Genomic DNA, 15137 nt, shown 5'->3' on the forward strand with positions numbered 1-15137 from the left:
TTTTTTGTTTTTTATTTTTGTCTAGATGAAAGTGTTTAAATTTGTCTTTTCTAAACACCTTTAAAAATAAAAATAAAAAAGTTTAAAAGTTAAAAGCTACATTAAATAAGTCAATTCAACCACCTTCTATAATTTAAAATCATAAGATAAAAAAAAAAATATTTTCTTAAATTACTTTACATCAGGTTAAAATCAAATAAATAAATTAGAGAAAATACATTAAAAAAAAAAAAACCCTGAACTTGGCAGCATAACTTACTTTAGCACTTAAACTACACGGATGTTTATTTACCCCCCTAATTTCATTTCGTGTGCATTTAATACCACCTTAACAGATGATGTGGCAAAAAAAGAAAAGCAAAAAAGTTGAAGGCGCGTAAATCTTTTTTTTTTTAGAAAAATAATGTTCCCACTAGCATTATATATATATAATGAAATTAAAAAAAAAAAAAACCCCACCTACCTCATTCTTCTTCTTCTTCAAACCCCTCCACCCCTTTCTCAAAACCCCACCTCCCCTGCTTGTCTCTTCTTCCTCAAACTCCCACCGCATCCTACCCCAACCCCGACCCATCCTCTTTCTCCTTCATCAAACTCTACATCCTATACATTTTTTCATTAAACAAAAATAGAAAATCACCTTCAAGACCCACATAACTTTCTTTATTCTTTACTTTTGAGATTCGATTTTTCTTAAAAAATAATTATTCGTCTAACTTTAAATGTTACTTATTCTATACCTGAATATGCATTAAGAAGTGAAACAAGAAAAGTAACAGCAAATCTAAAAAATTAGCACTTGGATTTTGCATAAATTTAAAATCGTCATTGTTGATATAAGTTGATAGTTTCACCTAGTTGGGAAAAAAAAGTACGGTGATTGATATAAGTATCGATGGAAGTAATAGTGAATAATTACAAAGCAATAAAAAATAAAATGAATCAATCAATGTGAAATTTTGAATGTTAAGAAATTGATCCAAATGAAATAATGAAGAGGGTAGGTGAAGAGTGAAAATAATTGTTTTTAAAGATCTGGGAAAGTAAAATAAAGAAAAAATATTTTTTTTCAATTATCTGACATTTCATCGATGTGGCACCGAGGTGTCACTTAGGTTGCGGGCGTGCACTTCACCCATGAATATGAGATTGATATTGTATATGTAAGGTGCTATTAAAATTCACTTGCAATAAGATTAGGGGATAAATAATTATCTGTAAAGTTAAAATACTAAAGTAAGTTATGTTGTCAAGTTCATGGGGATTTTATGTATTTTCCTAATAAATTAAAATGATGATAAAATGTATTTTTGGCTTACGGCAGTTTTACTTTTGGTGTAATAATTTTATTGACGTTTTTTTGTTTGTTTTCTTCTAATGTTTTCTTTGGCCCAATAATGAAATTGTTTCCAAATACTATTTGCTCTCTTCCATTTATCTTATTTATTAAAATGATGTAATGTAAATTTGTTATTCTATTTTTATATTTTGATGATTCATTATGTTATTTTTGACTGATAATTATCATTTTAAGTTAATGTTCTCTTATTTTTATTTTCATTTTGTTTCGACCCTTAAAGTGGAATATCCTCTAAGAATTTCTAATTGATATAAATTTTTATTAAAGTTGGAAGTATAATTTGTCGAGGTATTCTAGCTTCTTCTTTTTTTACCTTTTATCATATATTTTTTTAGTTGTGCAATTTCACAAGTGAGAGTCTTTGATATGCACACGTCACACATAAATTTATATAAAATTAAATAAATAGACATGCAACACAACATGATAACTCACCTAAGATACACTCAACAATTAGACATGTGCATGCTACCTAACATTTTGCGCGAAATACTCTAATCACCTAAACATAGAGTTGCTTATTGAATGGTCAGGTGGATATTGATTTTTAAATTTATCAATCCGCTAGCCAATCTATAAGATATTTTGTTGGTTGGGTTACAGATAAATAATTATCAGAAGGTTATTGAGCAGTGTGTCGGCTAATCTTTAATTTCTATGATGCCTTTTTTTCCGATGAACATACCTTACAAAAAGAATGACTTTTAAGTAGTAATAAGACCAAATGGATAAATTGATCCTTTATTTTTTAAAGCAAAATAAATAATTATAGAAAAGTAAATAGATTTTCATTGATCTACAACTTTAGCCTTTAGGAGTTAGGACTAACAAATGAAAATATATAATTACTCTTATATATTATGAAAAAAATATTAAATGAGACAATTTACCTAGGATGAAAATGTAAGTACGGTAACTCTTAATGGGTTAACGGTTATACAATAAGCAAACTCAATAATCCACCCCACACCGATAAGCGGAATCCCAATTGTTTATTCGATAACACAATACCAATAAACCAATTTTACAATTGACTTATCGGTTACCATTTGATTCGGAACACCCCTACAATTACATGAGATCCACTCGTCCTATCATAACAAATAACAGTAATCAGGATTCCCTTTTATTTATTTATTTTCAAAATTAGACTTTCCCTTTCATGAAAAGTTGTGACTTTTATAAAAAAATTGTGATTTATATGAAGAGTTGCAACTTTTATGAAAAGTTGGACTTTTATGAAAAGTTGTGACATTTCTGAAGGATTGTAACTTTTTCAAAGAGTTGTAACATTTCTGATAAGACACAATAAGCATTTGTTCACATTACCTTTTGTTGTCTATAAATGTAATGACCCTAAAGGTCATTTTTGGAAATTTTCATAAAATGACTGTTTACCCCTCCCGATAGTTGCCCCGAGTCCTAATTGTTGTATTTTCGAAGTTGGTTTGAAGGAAAATTGATGAAAAGTTGAGTTTTTGGAAAGTTGAGTTTTTAAGAGTTAAAGTTTAGTTAAAAGTGTTATTTCAAGTCATTTGGAGTTTCGAGACTCGAATCGGATTTCCGTCGATTCCAGCGGTTTTAGAATTTTGAAACAGGTCTATGAGAATTTACGGAGTCAAATTTGGAGTTAAAACGAAGATTTGAGGTCCTAAGTTGCAAAAATTGTGAAATTTTGATCAAGAGTTGACTTTGGTCAACAAACGAGGTTCCGGTGCTCGAAATGGAATTCCGAGGGCACCGTTGGATTCAGGGGGTGATTCTAAGTCTAGAATGAGTCTTGGTTGAATTTTTAGAGGCCCCGAGTGCGTTTCGAGTTTTTGAGCCTAAAGTTAGTTTCTTGACGCCTTATCGGATACCGGGTCAAGGAGACTTCGAATTCAAATTCCGACGATTTCATTGAGTCCAAAATGTCATTTTTAAGCTAGTAGCATATTTGGTTTGTGTTCGGGAAGTGCCAAATGAGTTTTGGGTGAGCTTTTAAGCTTCTTGGATGCTTTGACACTATTTCAGCAAATTGTGGCAACTAAAGGGTTCATTATTAGTTTTAAAGGTCAAAAAATTATTTCGAAGGTTCTGAAATTTTGAGCATGAATTATAGGACTTATTTGCAAATTTCGGTGCATTTTCGCTAACCCGAGATTGGACTTTTATCGCAAATAAGAAATAATTATTTACCGAGTAGAAATGATATTTGACTGGGCAAACAAGCATGAAATTGAGCTCCGATTGAACGAGCAGGTCCGTATCATTATTTAAGACATTTACGAAAAAAGAATCGGGTCATTTCACTATCGTATGAGGAAATTACGGCTTTTTTAGTGAAAGATTAACTGCTGTTTTTCTGGTACATAACAGCCATGTACTGTTATAAAAATCTCAGACTGTATTCATTTGGTATTTTGAGCATATCGGGAGTTCTAGAGATCGTAATGGAGTGATTCTTACGGGTTTCTTCTTGAATTAATATGAGGGTTAGTATTCAATCTTCAATTCGACATTTTCTCATAATTTCTTTATCTGGTTTTTTTTCCTATCCGTAAATCTCTTGGGAAAAATTGGGGTTTTATCGATTTGGATTCCTTTTTTTATGAAAAAGGTATATTTACGATTCTTATGTTATGGGTAAACTAATTTTAACATAAAATTATTGATTCATCGATTATTTTCATCATATTAACCGCGTACAATTTGGACTTTTCCGGTAAAGTTAAAGTTTGATAAATTGAGAATTTCAAGGTCGATCTTAACTCCGTTTTTGATGAAATTTCATATTTGAACTTATCTAAGCATGGGTAAGATGTTTTTCAAGAGATATTTCATTTTCGAGTCGGGGTTTCGGATCCGAATATTTTAGGCTTTTTCAAGAACGTGGATTTTCTTTCAAATTGAGTTTGTGAATTGATTTCAACTCCGTTTTCAAATTGGTTTTCACCATTAGCTTCCAAATACTTTAAGGATCATTTTACATCAAAAATTTCCAGATTTGGGTATCGTTTTCCGGTATGAGACTTTTGGACCGTTTTGCCCTTTTTCCCTAAATTTCTTGATTTTGGTGTCATTGGACTCGAATTGTGATTGTGAATAATTGTTTGAATAGATTATCGTGATCCGGATTATACTCGGAAAGGAAAGGCTCAAGTCAAGTAACTTTTGGAGTTCGTTTTAAGGCAAGTGGCTTCCAAACTTTGTAAAACTCTTAGACTACGCATGACTACTTTCCTAATTGTGTTGGGGAGTAATGGGGATTGAGGATGGGTTTTATTTGTTGATTGAAATTGTTGTAAATGAAAGATGGGGAATAAAACGAGCTAAATGTGTTATATGTGACTTGAATTTGTTGAATAAGTCATGTGATAACTGATATTGAGGGGATAGAAGAGCATGAGTAGGCTATGATTGATACAGACATTGATGTTGAGACAGATGATGTGTAATACTATGATGTGGTCGTGATATGGTTGTGATTGAGACAGATGATGTGTAATACTATGATGTGGTCGTGATATGGTTGTGATTGAGACAGATGATGTGTAATACTATGATGTGATCGTGATATGATTGTGATTGATGACATGTGCATATTCATTATTCATCCCATATGTGAACTATATGTTGCATGAGTTCTGAGACACTGATATGAGGATGGATGGATATGAGACACAGTTGAGACTAGCTCCGGCTAGAGATATATGAGATGGACTAGCTCCGGCTAGCGATTTGGATGCCGATGAAATCTGGTTCCGGCGGTGATACATGGTCCATGTGTGGCCCCCATGGGTTTTGATTTGAGTATTCAGCGCGGACTGATTACGTCAACAGATGTGTATCGTATGACAGACATGCATCACGACTACATGACATCATTATTGCATTTTGCATCGCATTTGCTTTATCTTTGTCTGTGATGTGTGGATTGTATCGGTTTACCCTTCTTATGTGGAATTTGATCTACTTGCTCTTATTTGTTGATCTGAGGTTGATGAGGATATACTGTTGGTTCTGGCTGTTGAATATGATCTGTTTAGTATAGATTGGTTGGTTTGCTGCTAGATTGAACTTTCGGTGGTTCGGTTGGGATTAAAAGGAGTTGTTTGTAGCTGCTAGTTTTGCTTAATTTAGAGTTACTTGCGAGTACCTGTGGTTTTCGATACTCACCCTTGCTTTTACACAATTGTGTAGGTTGACAGCTCTCTCTCAGATTCAGCTTAGTAGTTTGTTTAGCAGATTGAGCTTCGGGACATACTCGAGAGGTAGCGGTTCATTCCAGACGTGCCCTTGAGTTATCTTTACTTTTAATTTTGTTCTATTCGAGAACTACACTCTGAGACTTGTATATTTCTATTCGAAATCTGTATTTAGAGGTTTGTACATGTGACAACCAAATTCTGGGTAGTGTTGAGTCTTAATTAAAGTCTTCCGCTTATTTATTATCTTTTATTCTCGTATTTCCACTTCTCTATCGTTGTGGTTGGGTTAGGCTGATGTGTCCGATGGGAAATGGACACCTGCCATCATATCCGGATTTGGGGTGTGACAATAAATAGAGGGATTTCCTCTCATTTTAATACAACGGAAATTCTGAACTTCTTCTTCTTCTTCTTCTACACAATTAAATATTCGTGTACTTTACTCATGTTGAGTGGCTCACTGACACCATTGTTTTTGTGTCAATACACTGGTGAATAGAATCGTTCCACCCTGAAAGGATCTATTCATTTAAACCTTGGGTACTACAGGGTAATAATTTTCTTAAGGGGACATTGTACATTCAGTGGGCTCGATTTTTTCCTTTCTGTTTCATTCTATTGTTACAGATCCTAGTATGTTTTTTAGAGTCAGTAATTTATGCTTATGATACTAATTGTTGTTTTTGAGTACATGTTTTAAACTTTGTTGTTTATGTTTCTGCAAAGTTATCGTTATAAGTATTTGTTAGTACAAATTAAATAATACGCGTTAATTGAGTATTCACGCAAGTTTTCTCTACTGAAATTGTTGAAGGTACAATAAAAAAATTTCTTAAAGATCTATACTACCATCTCTCGAAGACAAAATTCAAATTTGGTATGTCATTGTAAGGACATAAAGACATTAAAAACTTTATCGCATCTTAATGTGCGAAGTCAACCAAAAAAAGAAGACAAACATTAATAAACTTTTGACATGGGTTCAAGGATGTGTCAAATGACCTATAGAGGAGTATGACTAGACTGGAGCCTTTTTTAATCCCAAAGACATAAATAACTACACAATAAATTAATTGCTCATATTATATTTGAAGTATGGACATATTCTCAAGTTTACTACAAGTTGAAAATACTTTTCTTGAAGTAATAAATATGTTTATCGACACTACAATTGGAATAGAAGTATAGTTTCAAATTGAACTCCATGGTATGTTGATTTTTTTAAAAAAAACACCTAAATAAACTAAATAATTTTATGTAATATTTCCCCCTTTCAAATATATATAATAAGTTGAATTGTTATCCAATATAAAACATTTTCCCTTTAATTTTTCATCTTAATAATTACTTATGATACATTTAAATAGGGAACTTTAAAATGATATATGTAAAGTAAAAGGTAGGGCTGAACTTTCTACATGTTGGAATTGAAATATTTGTTCACTTTTTTTAGCCTTCTAAAATTTATTTATCCCTTCACCAACGATCATTTATTTATTAGAAAATTTAATATCACAGGTTGATATTCATTTGATTCCCCAAAAATATCAAATAGTAACACTTCCTGAAAGCAAAATGATAAATTATAAAATCAAATTAAATATAATATAGTGTTTTAGTTTTAACGACCGATTACGTATTATTATATCAATTTTGTGATTTAAATTTTGTGATAAATTATAAAATCAAATTAAAGATAATTGCTATAGTTTGCATAATTGCGCCCTATAACAAATTTTATGTTTGCTATGGAGCTTTTGATTTGTATAATTCGCTAGATACATCCAATTTTATACAAATTGTTCAGTTTTGTATAAATTTATTTATACATTGTAATTTTATAATAAGATTTGTACTTTTATAATTATAAGTGCATAGGACAAAAATATATGTATTTGTATTTGTATATACAATTTTCTCTCGCATTATACAAACACAAACGCATTTTATACATTTGTATACCGAAAATGGCTAATTGTATACCGAACCAGATGACAAAAAAATGGGATATTTGTTGCAAATTACAAATAAAAAACTATGGCTATAAAATTTAATTTGAATTAATAATTTGTCATTTCATATAATTTTCCCTATTAAATTTTCGCGCGAGGCACGAATAATTTTACTAGTACAATAATAAAAATAATTACTAGGCAAAAAAAAGTATCATATATTTATATAAAAGAGAACCCTAGGCCCACCTATGTGACGCCACCATAAACCAGAATTCCCTTTCAATTTATTTATTTTCAAAACTAGTCTTCCTCTTTCACGAAAAGTTGTGACTTCTATGAAAAATTGCGACTTTTATGAAGAGTTGCAACTTTTATGAAAAAATATAACTTTTATGAAAGATTGTGACCTTTTCAAAAAATTGTAACTTTTTCAAAGAGTTGTGACATTTTCGATGAGGCACAATAAGAATTTGTTCACACTACTCTTTGTTGTCTATAAATAGAGAAATTTCTTGCCACTATTATTTGTAGGTTTTTTTCCACTCTAGGGTAGTCGAATTCAAATACATTAATTAAGCTTTTTATGAAGTTTGTTTCATTCCTCAAAGTTTTCTCCCTCCTCTTTCATAGAGCTTAATCTTTACTATAAGTCATAGTGATTCATGTAACTATGACAATTTCATTTTGCTATTTTGGTGACTTTTATTTAACTATATTAAAAATTTCAGCAAAGATGATTAAAAATTGATCTTCTCTTTTGTTCCTTTCTACATGTTTCTTCATATAAACAAAGAAATTTGATTTCAATTACAAAGCGACATTACTACTCTTGGACCTCTTAGTCCACAACTCATAACACTGGTGAAATGATTGAATTCATTACATTTGGTTCTTTAGTAAACCAAACTTTTATTTCTGCCACTACTTTTTGTAGGTTTTTTTTGCTATAGGGGAGTTGAATTTTTTGATAAAGAAGTAATAACTCTTTCTTTTGACTTCTTTCAATTAAATTTGTGAACTCTAAACTTGGATACAACATTTGAAAAATATGTTAAACAACATGCCTTTTTCTTCTTGATTGTTAGGAAAGTAAAGTCGTCTTTATTATTATTTGTGGATATTTGTGAGTTCAAGTGCTCACAAAATCATGCTCTAAGATTTTAATATGCTATGTGTCAAAATTTTGGTGTAGAATATCCAGCTGTGAACAGTTCCATTCAGATGTCACCTACTACTTGATTGATAATTGCATTAATTCTTTGTAACTGCATACTATAACCATAACAATAAATATGGTTCAATTCAAAATAAGGTGGGGCCGGTGATATGAAACCTAAGCAATAATAATGACTATTTTGAGACAATGAGGAAAAATATTTGTGATGCTAAGAATTTTAGTGTCATTTTAAACATTTACATGATACGGTACTATAATAAAAAAGAGATTGATGGAGATTTATAAGAAAAGAGCCGAAGGTCCTTTATTTGAATTTAGCTAATTATGACTTTTTTGTCTCTTCTTTAAATCTGATGTCTGATGTTGTTCTGTATAACTTTTTGGAATTTAGAAAATTTGATTATTGACCAACTATTTTCATGGACATTTTCTTAGACTTCATTCTTATACTTCAAAATCTCTCTCTGACTCATAATTTTTAGATAACAAGAACGAAAATTTTAAAAAATATAGCACTTTAAGATTTCGGAGAACTGCTTTACCTTAAGACAAACTGTTCTTGAAAATATAGTCTATGTATCGAAAATATGAATGTAACCAAATGAACATATGTAAGCTTAATAAAATAGTTCAATCCCGTGCGAAGCAAGTACCTAGTATTTTTAATAAACTAAAAAAACAAATCTGATTTCTAAACCCTAACCCAACCACCCTCCCCCTTTCTTCTCCTAGATTCAGATTCCACCCCCATCCGTCGGCCGTCCCTAAAACTCCAAAATTTCTTCTTCTTTCCCTTTTTAATTTTGAATTTTTACATCAAATTCATTTTTTTCTTCTCGATTTGACCTTTTGGGGTTTTAAATCTAATAGTGTCTGATAGAAAAGAGGCAGGAAGAAATAGAGAAAAAGAACAGCAGCAGCAGTCACCATTTTTTCCGGCGAACAAAACTGTGACAGTTGTTAGAGTAAAGAAAAAAAAAACTTAAATATATATATATAAAATAAAAGTATTTTAAATATTTTTACTTTAAAATAAGTAAAAAATTAAAAAATAATAAAGTTATGAATTTTAACAATGTGACAGTGTATTATATAAGTCAATCGATTGTAAATAAGTGTCGTCTAGCCGATGGTGTCGGAATTTCATGCCAGGTCAGCTAAAAGTGTATAATAATTATATATGTTAAAGTTGAAAATATGCTGACAAGTTTGTGACTTTAGCCTATAAACTACTCCCTGTTTCACTTCCGTAGCAAAACCAACCACCTCCGCCTCTCTATCTCCGCCTCTCTCACGGCAGGATTTGTTCAGAAAAAGGTTAGTCTTTTAGTTACTTTTCTTTATCTCATTGTACACTAGTGTATGTATGTATGTGTGCATTCAATTTTAGTTTTTTAATCAAGAATTGGGAGTTATTTTGATTCTTGATTTTCCGGCAGAATAGGGTATTCGTGAAAGAGTGTTCATTGATGCATGTGATTGTTCTGTTATGGGGATGTTGTTTCTTGGTTGGGTTAGGGGATTTAGTTTCTGGGTTTTTTTTCTTTTTAATTGTGCTAGTGGTTGTGTATTTTGATCAATAAATATTGTGTATTTTGCATCAGGGGTTTAGTTATTCTGGAGGATGGATTCAGGGGATGTGTCTCTTCCAAGGAGGAGGACTAGACAGCAATTCTTGAAATATTGGGTTGAGTTAATTGAGAAAAGGAATAGTTTGGGTCGAACTGGTAATCCTACTCAGTCTTCGACTTGTTCGGTGAATATTGTAGAGGATGTGAGTTGTGGGAGGAAAAGAGATAGGGTGGAGGAGAACACAGATTCTGCAGATGGCAAGAGAAAAATGGAAAAATCAGAAGATGGAAGTATGGTAAAGGTGGACAATGGGAGGAGTAACTTCAGCCCAGGAACTTGTGAGTCCATTACGAAACCGCCTTTCATCCACGAAATATCTGATGATGATGGGGAGGAGGAGGGGAAGGAGAATGATGTTTTAATTGGGGAGGCTGCTGCAGGCTCTGCTGTAAATACTGGATCATGTTCAGTATCTTGGTCCAATGTGGGCTCTGTTGGGTTAAAGAGTCCTACATTGAATGTAGCAGATGAGGTTGTTTCATCCACCTCAAGCATGTGTTGGACCACAGATAAATCAGAAGAGGTTGTTGTTCCAATTGCATCTTCTGAGTCAGAATCTGAAGCTTCAAGTGATGAGGATAATGATGACTCCGAAGATGAGAATTACCAGGTGAAAGAATCATCAAGTTCTAGTGAATCTGATGATGTAAGAAGTGATAAATCGAAAGATGATGAGGAATCAGAAGATGGTGATACATTGAAAGATGATGATCTGAGTTGTCCAACAGAGCAAGAACACCATGAAGAACGAAACAAGGAGTCAGATGGTGGGGAGCTAGTACCTCAGCTTGCTGTTAAGGGTGAAAAGAACAACAAAGGCCGATCATATCTTCTTCGGCCGCGCTCACTTCCTAAGTCCAAAAAGAAGAAGTTAAACCATGGAAATTGTAGCAGCCCGATTCTTCTTAGTGAATCCTCATCTGAGGAGGACTGTGATGTTGATGAGTCGGTGCAAAATGTTGTTCAAAAGGATGCTGTTCGAAAGGTTAGAAAGACTCGGAAGAAGATTCTTAAAGATTCTGAATTTCTGAAGTTTGTCGTTGATTCTATAATAAATGTTGATGATCATGATAAACTAACTCCTCCTGAAGAGAAAGAACAAAAGGAACAGGTTCCTGTCAAAGAAACACTTCCTTTAATATTCCGGTTTGAAGACGAGGAACCTCTCCCGCCAGAGAAAGAAGAATGGGAAAAGGGAGTTGATGATCTTTTTGTTGAAATGGACATGTGTATCTTAGAATCACGTATTGGCTTTACAAATCCATCTGATTCACCTATACAAAGTGAAAAAATAAGTGGCTGTCAGATGGGGAACCACCAGCTTGTTCTAGATGAACAAATTGGACTCATCTGTAAAGTTTGTTCCCATGTGCATTTGGAGAGCAAGTACATCTTCCCTCCATTTGTAAGTATACGAGTTTTATCCTGTCAAGCACTTCTCTTTTCAATTAGGAACACAATTTACATGATCTGTTGTTATTACTTTAATAGATCCCATCTTTATCTTAATGACTGTGTAGTAGTTTTTTATTTTATTCTCCTGCAAACCTGCACATATACTAATCTAAATTCATGGCAGCTTTTTCTATAGCTTTGCCAAGCTGGAAGTACTTGTTGTTTTAAACTGTTAGGATGATTGAGATCTGAAAGCGTGCTTGACATAGTGCATGATAACAATAATGCAGTTGGTTCTATGCCTCAAAGATTCGTAATAAGTTCTTGAATATGTAAACTTTGACAGTTTGCTATGGCCTAATAGTTTCTCTTTCGGTTAAATGGACATGCTAAAAATTTACAGCAATAAATGGAATTAGTTCAGTCAATTAGTTTGTGAGTTTCTTTGTCCATAATTAATACGTATTTATTCTTGATAGTCCATAATTAATATTTATGCTTGATATCCCTAGTTACATGTTCTTTTACCATCCTTTTTCTTGGTAAATAAGTTTTAACTTTATTATCAAATAAAAACAGTTTACAGCTCTAGGAAAAGAAAAACCACAGGACTATACAAACCATAGCCTGGGATAAATTACAACCCCTAAACATAAAGTAAACAGTATGCATCAGTTAAGGATAATAATTTAGTTCATGCAAAATTAGTTTGTAAGATTTGTTAGTTCATAAATTAATATTTACACTTGATAGCCCCAGTTACATGTTCTTTTGCCATTCTTATATTTGATTTTATGAACTCTGCTCTCTAATTTATTTTTTGTTCACTCTTAAATTCTTGAAGGCTGAGAGAACCCGAGGGAGACATGAAAGAAAATATTTTGGAGAGTCGCCATCCCTCTTGGAAGTTGACGGCTTCAAATTTTATGATTCTTCTGCCGTTCATGATGCTGCTATTTATGGGGAAGGAACTGTGTGGGATTTAGTTCCCCTTAGTGCCAAAACAACAATGTATCCTCATCAGCGTGAAGGATTTGAGTTCATGTGGAGAAATATTGTTGGAGATATGTATCTTGAGAAGCTGAAAGAGCCTATATCTGGTAATAGGGGAGGATGCATAATCTCACATCCACCTGGCACAGGAAAAACCCGTCTCACTATAGTATTTCTTCAGGCATTTTTGAAGCAGTTTCCAAAGTGTCGGCCTGTAATCATAGCTCCATCCAATTTGCTTCTTAACTGGGAAGCCGAGTTCCAAAAGTGGGAGGTTGACATTCCCTTCCACAACTTGAACAGCAAAGATTTCTCTTTCCAGGAAGATGAAGCCACTGTTAGTGTCTTCCACTGTTTATCCCGTGCCGGAAAAAACAATCCACACCTTATACGTATGGTGAAGCTGAGATCCTGGGCTAAAAGTAAGAGTGTTTTGGGAATCAGCTATGACTTGTTTAGGATTCTCACGGGAGAAGATGGAGACAGTTATGCCACAGAGATTAGAGAAATACTTCTAAAGTTACCTGGTCTTCTGGTCCTTGAAGAAGGGCACACTGCTCGGAACGATCAAAGCCTTGTGTGGAAAGCTTTGAATAAAATTGAAACAGAGAAGCGCATTCTTTTGTCTGGAACTCCGTTCCAGAATAACATCAAAGAGTTGTACAACACCCTATGCGTAGTTAGTCCAAAATTTGCTGCAGATTTGGAGCATAAATGGGCTTATCTTAGCAGTTCCATTGACAAGAATGTCCGAGCATTGGAAGAGCTTAGGGATATGATTGCACCACTAGTCCATAAATGTAGTGAAAATGTGAAGAAGGTAAGCCTTCCGGGTATAAGGGATATTGTGATACATTTGAAGCCCACACATTTGCAGAAGGAGTTGCTTAAAAGAATTCCAGAGAATCCAGGCTCCTTTTACGAACAAAATATGGTGTCTCTAATCTCTGTTCATCCTTCATTAGTGGCAACGAGGAAGGAGTTCGCTGACTTAGAAAGTCAGCTAAAAGAAAGAGGATGTCGGTTGGATCCAGATAATGGAGTAAAAATGAAATTTGTTGTTGAACTAATCAGACTCTGTGGTGGATTGAAGGAGAGGGTTATAATATTTAGCCAGTTACTTGATCCTCTAAACTTGATCAAGGAGCAACTCAATTCTCTTTTTGGCTGGACTTTAGGCCGAGAGATCCTCTATATGGATGGAAAACTTGATGTAAAGCAGCGGCAGATATCAATAAATTCTCTTAATGACCCTAAGAGTGATGTAAAAGTTCTTCTTGCATCAATAAAAGCCTGTTCAGAAGGAATAAGTCTTATAGGGGCCTCAAGAGTGGTTTTGCTTGACGTTCTCTGGAATCCCTCAGTAGAACAGCAAGCCATCAGTCGAGCCTACAGAAATGGTCAGACTAAATTTGTTCATGTTTACTGTCCAGTGTCATCAAAATGGGAGGTGGACAAGATCGAACAGCAGACAAAAAAAAAATATCATTCAGATGTTATTATGTCTAGGAATAAAGTGAATACTTTCAAGATGGATCCTTCATGTTCTGTGTCAGAGGATACCGTACTAGAATCCATGGTTAAGCATGAGTGCCTCCGTCATATTTTTGAAAAACTATCTCATGCACCACGTGTGGTGCCTCCTACTACATGCTTTAATTCTCGTAACCAACCTTCAAAACTGAGCTGTTAGGTTAGTATGCTTTCTTCTTGTTTGCTGGTACATGAAGCAACCAGACTTGTTTAGTTTATTTTGTTAACTCCCTATCTTTGGAAAATGGCTCAACTACTTTTATCTCTTTCTTATCAGATCGGTTGGAGCTTTTTTTGGGTTGTGAAGGACACTTGTTACGACTTACAGCAGAGCCTAGAAGAATTTTTGCAGTCATCCTTTTGTGAGGTGCTTCATGACAGGTACACTACCATGCTATCAGTAAGCATTTTTCTCAAGATTCTAAATGATGTATTCACAAGAACTCCTGTACTTATTTCCTCATTACATAATACCAATGAATGATCCCAGGACATCGGAGAACTTCACTAGTAACTAGTGCCCCCTGCCTTTATCGATAAGCAAACTAGTTAATTTGCATTACTGTCATAAACTGGAGAACACTCTTAATAAAAAAAATATCAGGAATGCTACGATTTTAGACATGAAAGAACTTTTTTTTTTAACGTTCTTATCTTTTTCTTATTCCTTTCCTTCTGGTTTCAGGCATTTTGGTACAATTCAAGAACGGCAGATTCACGCCTGGTTAATGAAGAATGCTGATAGGAGTTTTCATCACCCACAGGATGTTCTTGTAACATTGTTTTGCCAGACATTTTTTTGTTTCAGAACTGTGAAAAATCTCAGGCTCTTTCATCTGTGTAGCATATTCCTCAACACAATTGTATTTTGGCTCAAGTCTCTTGGTATATATGATTCCACT

General features: G+C 33.5%; 1 protein-coding gene across 2 annotated transcripts; it reads left to right on the forward strand.

The window, feature by feature from the left end:
- The first annotated feature begins 9795 nt into the window (after positions 1–9795).
- Positions 9796–15137, forward strand: LOC125841391 (SNF2 domain-containing protein CLASSY 4-like). 2 transcript variants are annotated; one of them, XM_049520507.1, is made up of 5 exons: positions 9796–9999; positions 10287–11719; positions 12554–14395; positions 14513–14616; positions 14921–15137. In XM_049520507.1, the coding sequence occupies exons 2-3, from the start codon at positions 10307–10309 to the stop codon at positions 14393–14395; spliced, it is 3255 nt and encodes a 1084-aa protein (XP_049376464.1). In that variant the 5' UTR covers positions 9796–9999; positions 10287–10306; the 3' UTR covers positions 14513–14616; positions 14921–15137. The 2 variants fall into 2 exon arrangements, with proteins under 2 accessions (XP_049376464.1, XP_049376465.1); XM_049520508.1 differs by having other exon boundaries at positions 14949–15137.

The sequence above is a fragment of the Solanum stenotomum genome, chromosome 10, assembly GCF_019186545.1.
Source record: "Solanum stenotomum isolate F172 chromosome 10, ASM1918654v1, whole genome shotgun sequence".
Lineage (NCBI taxonomy): Eukaryota > Viridiplantae > Streptophyta > Magnoliopsida > Solanales > Solanaceae > Solanum > Solanum stenotomum.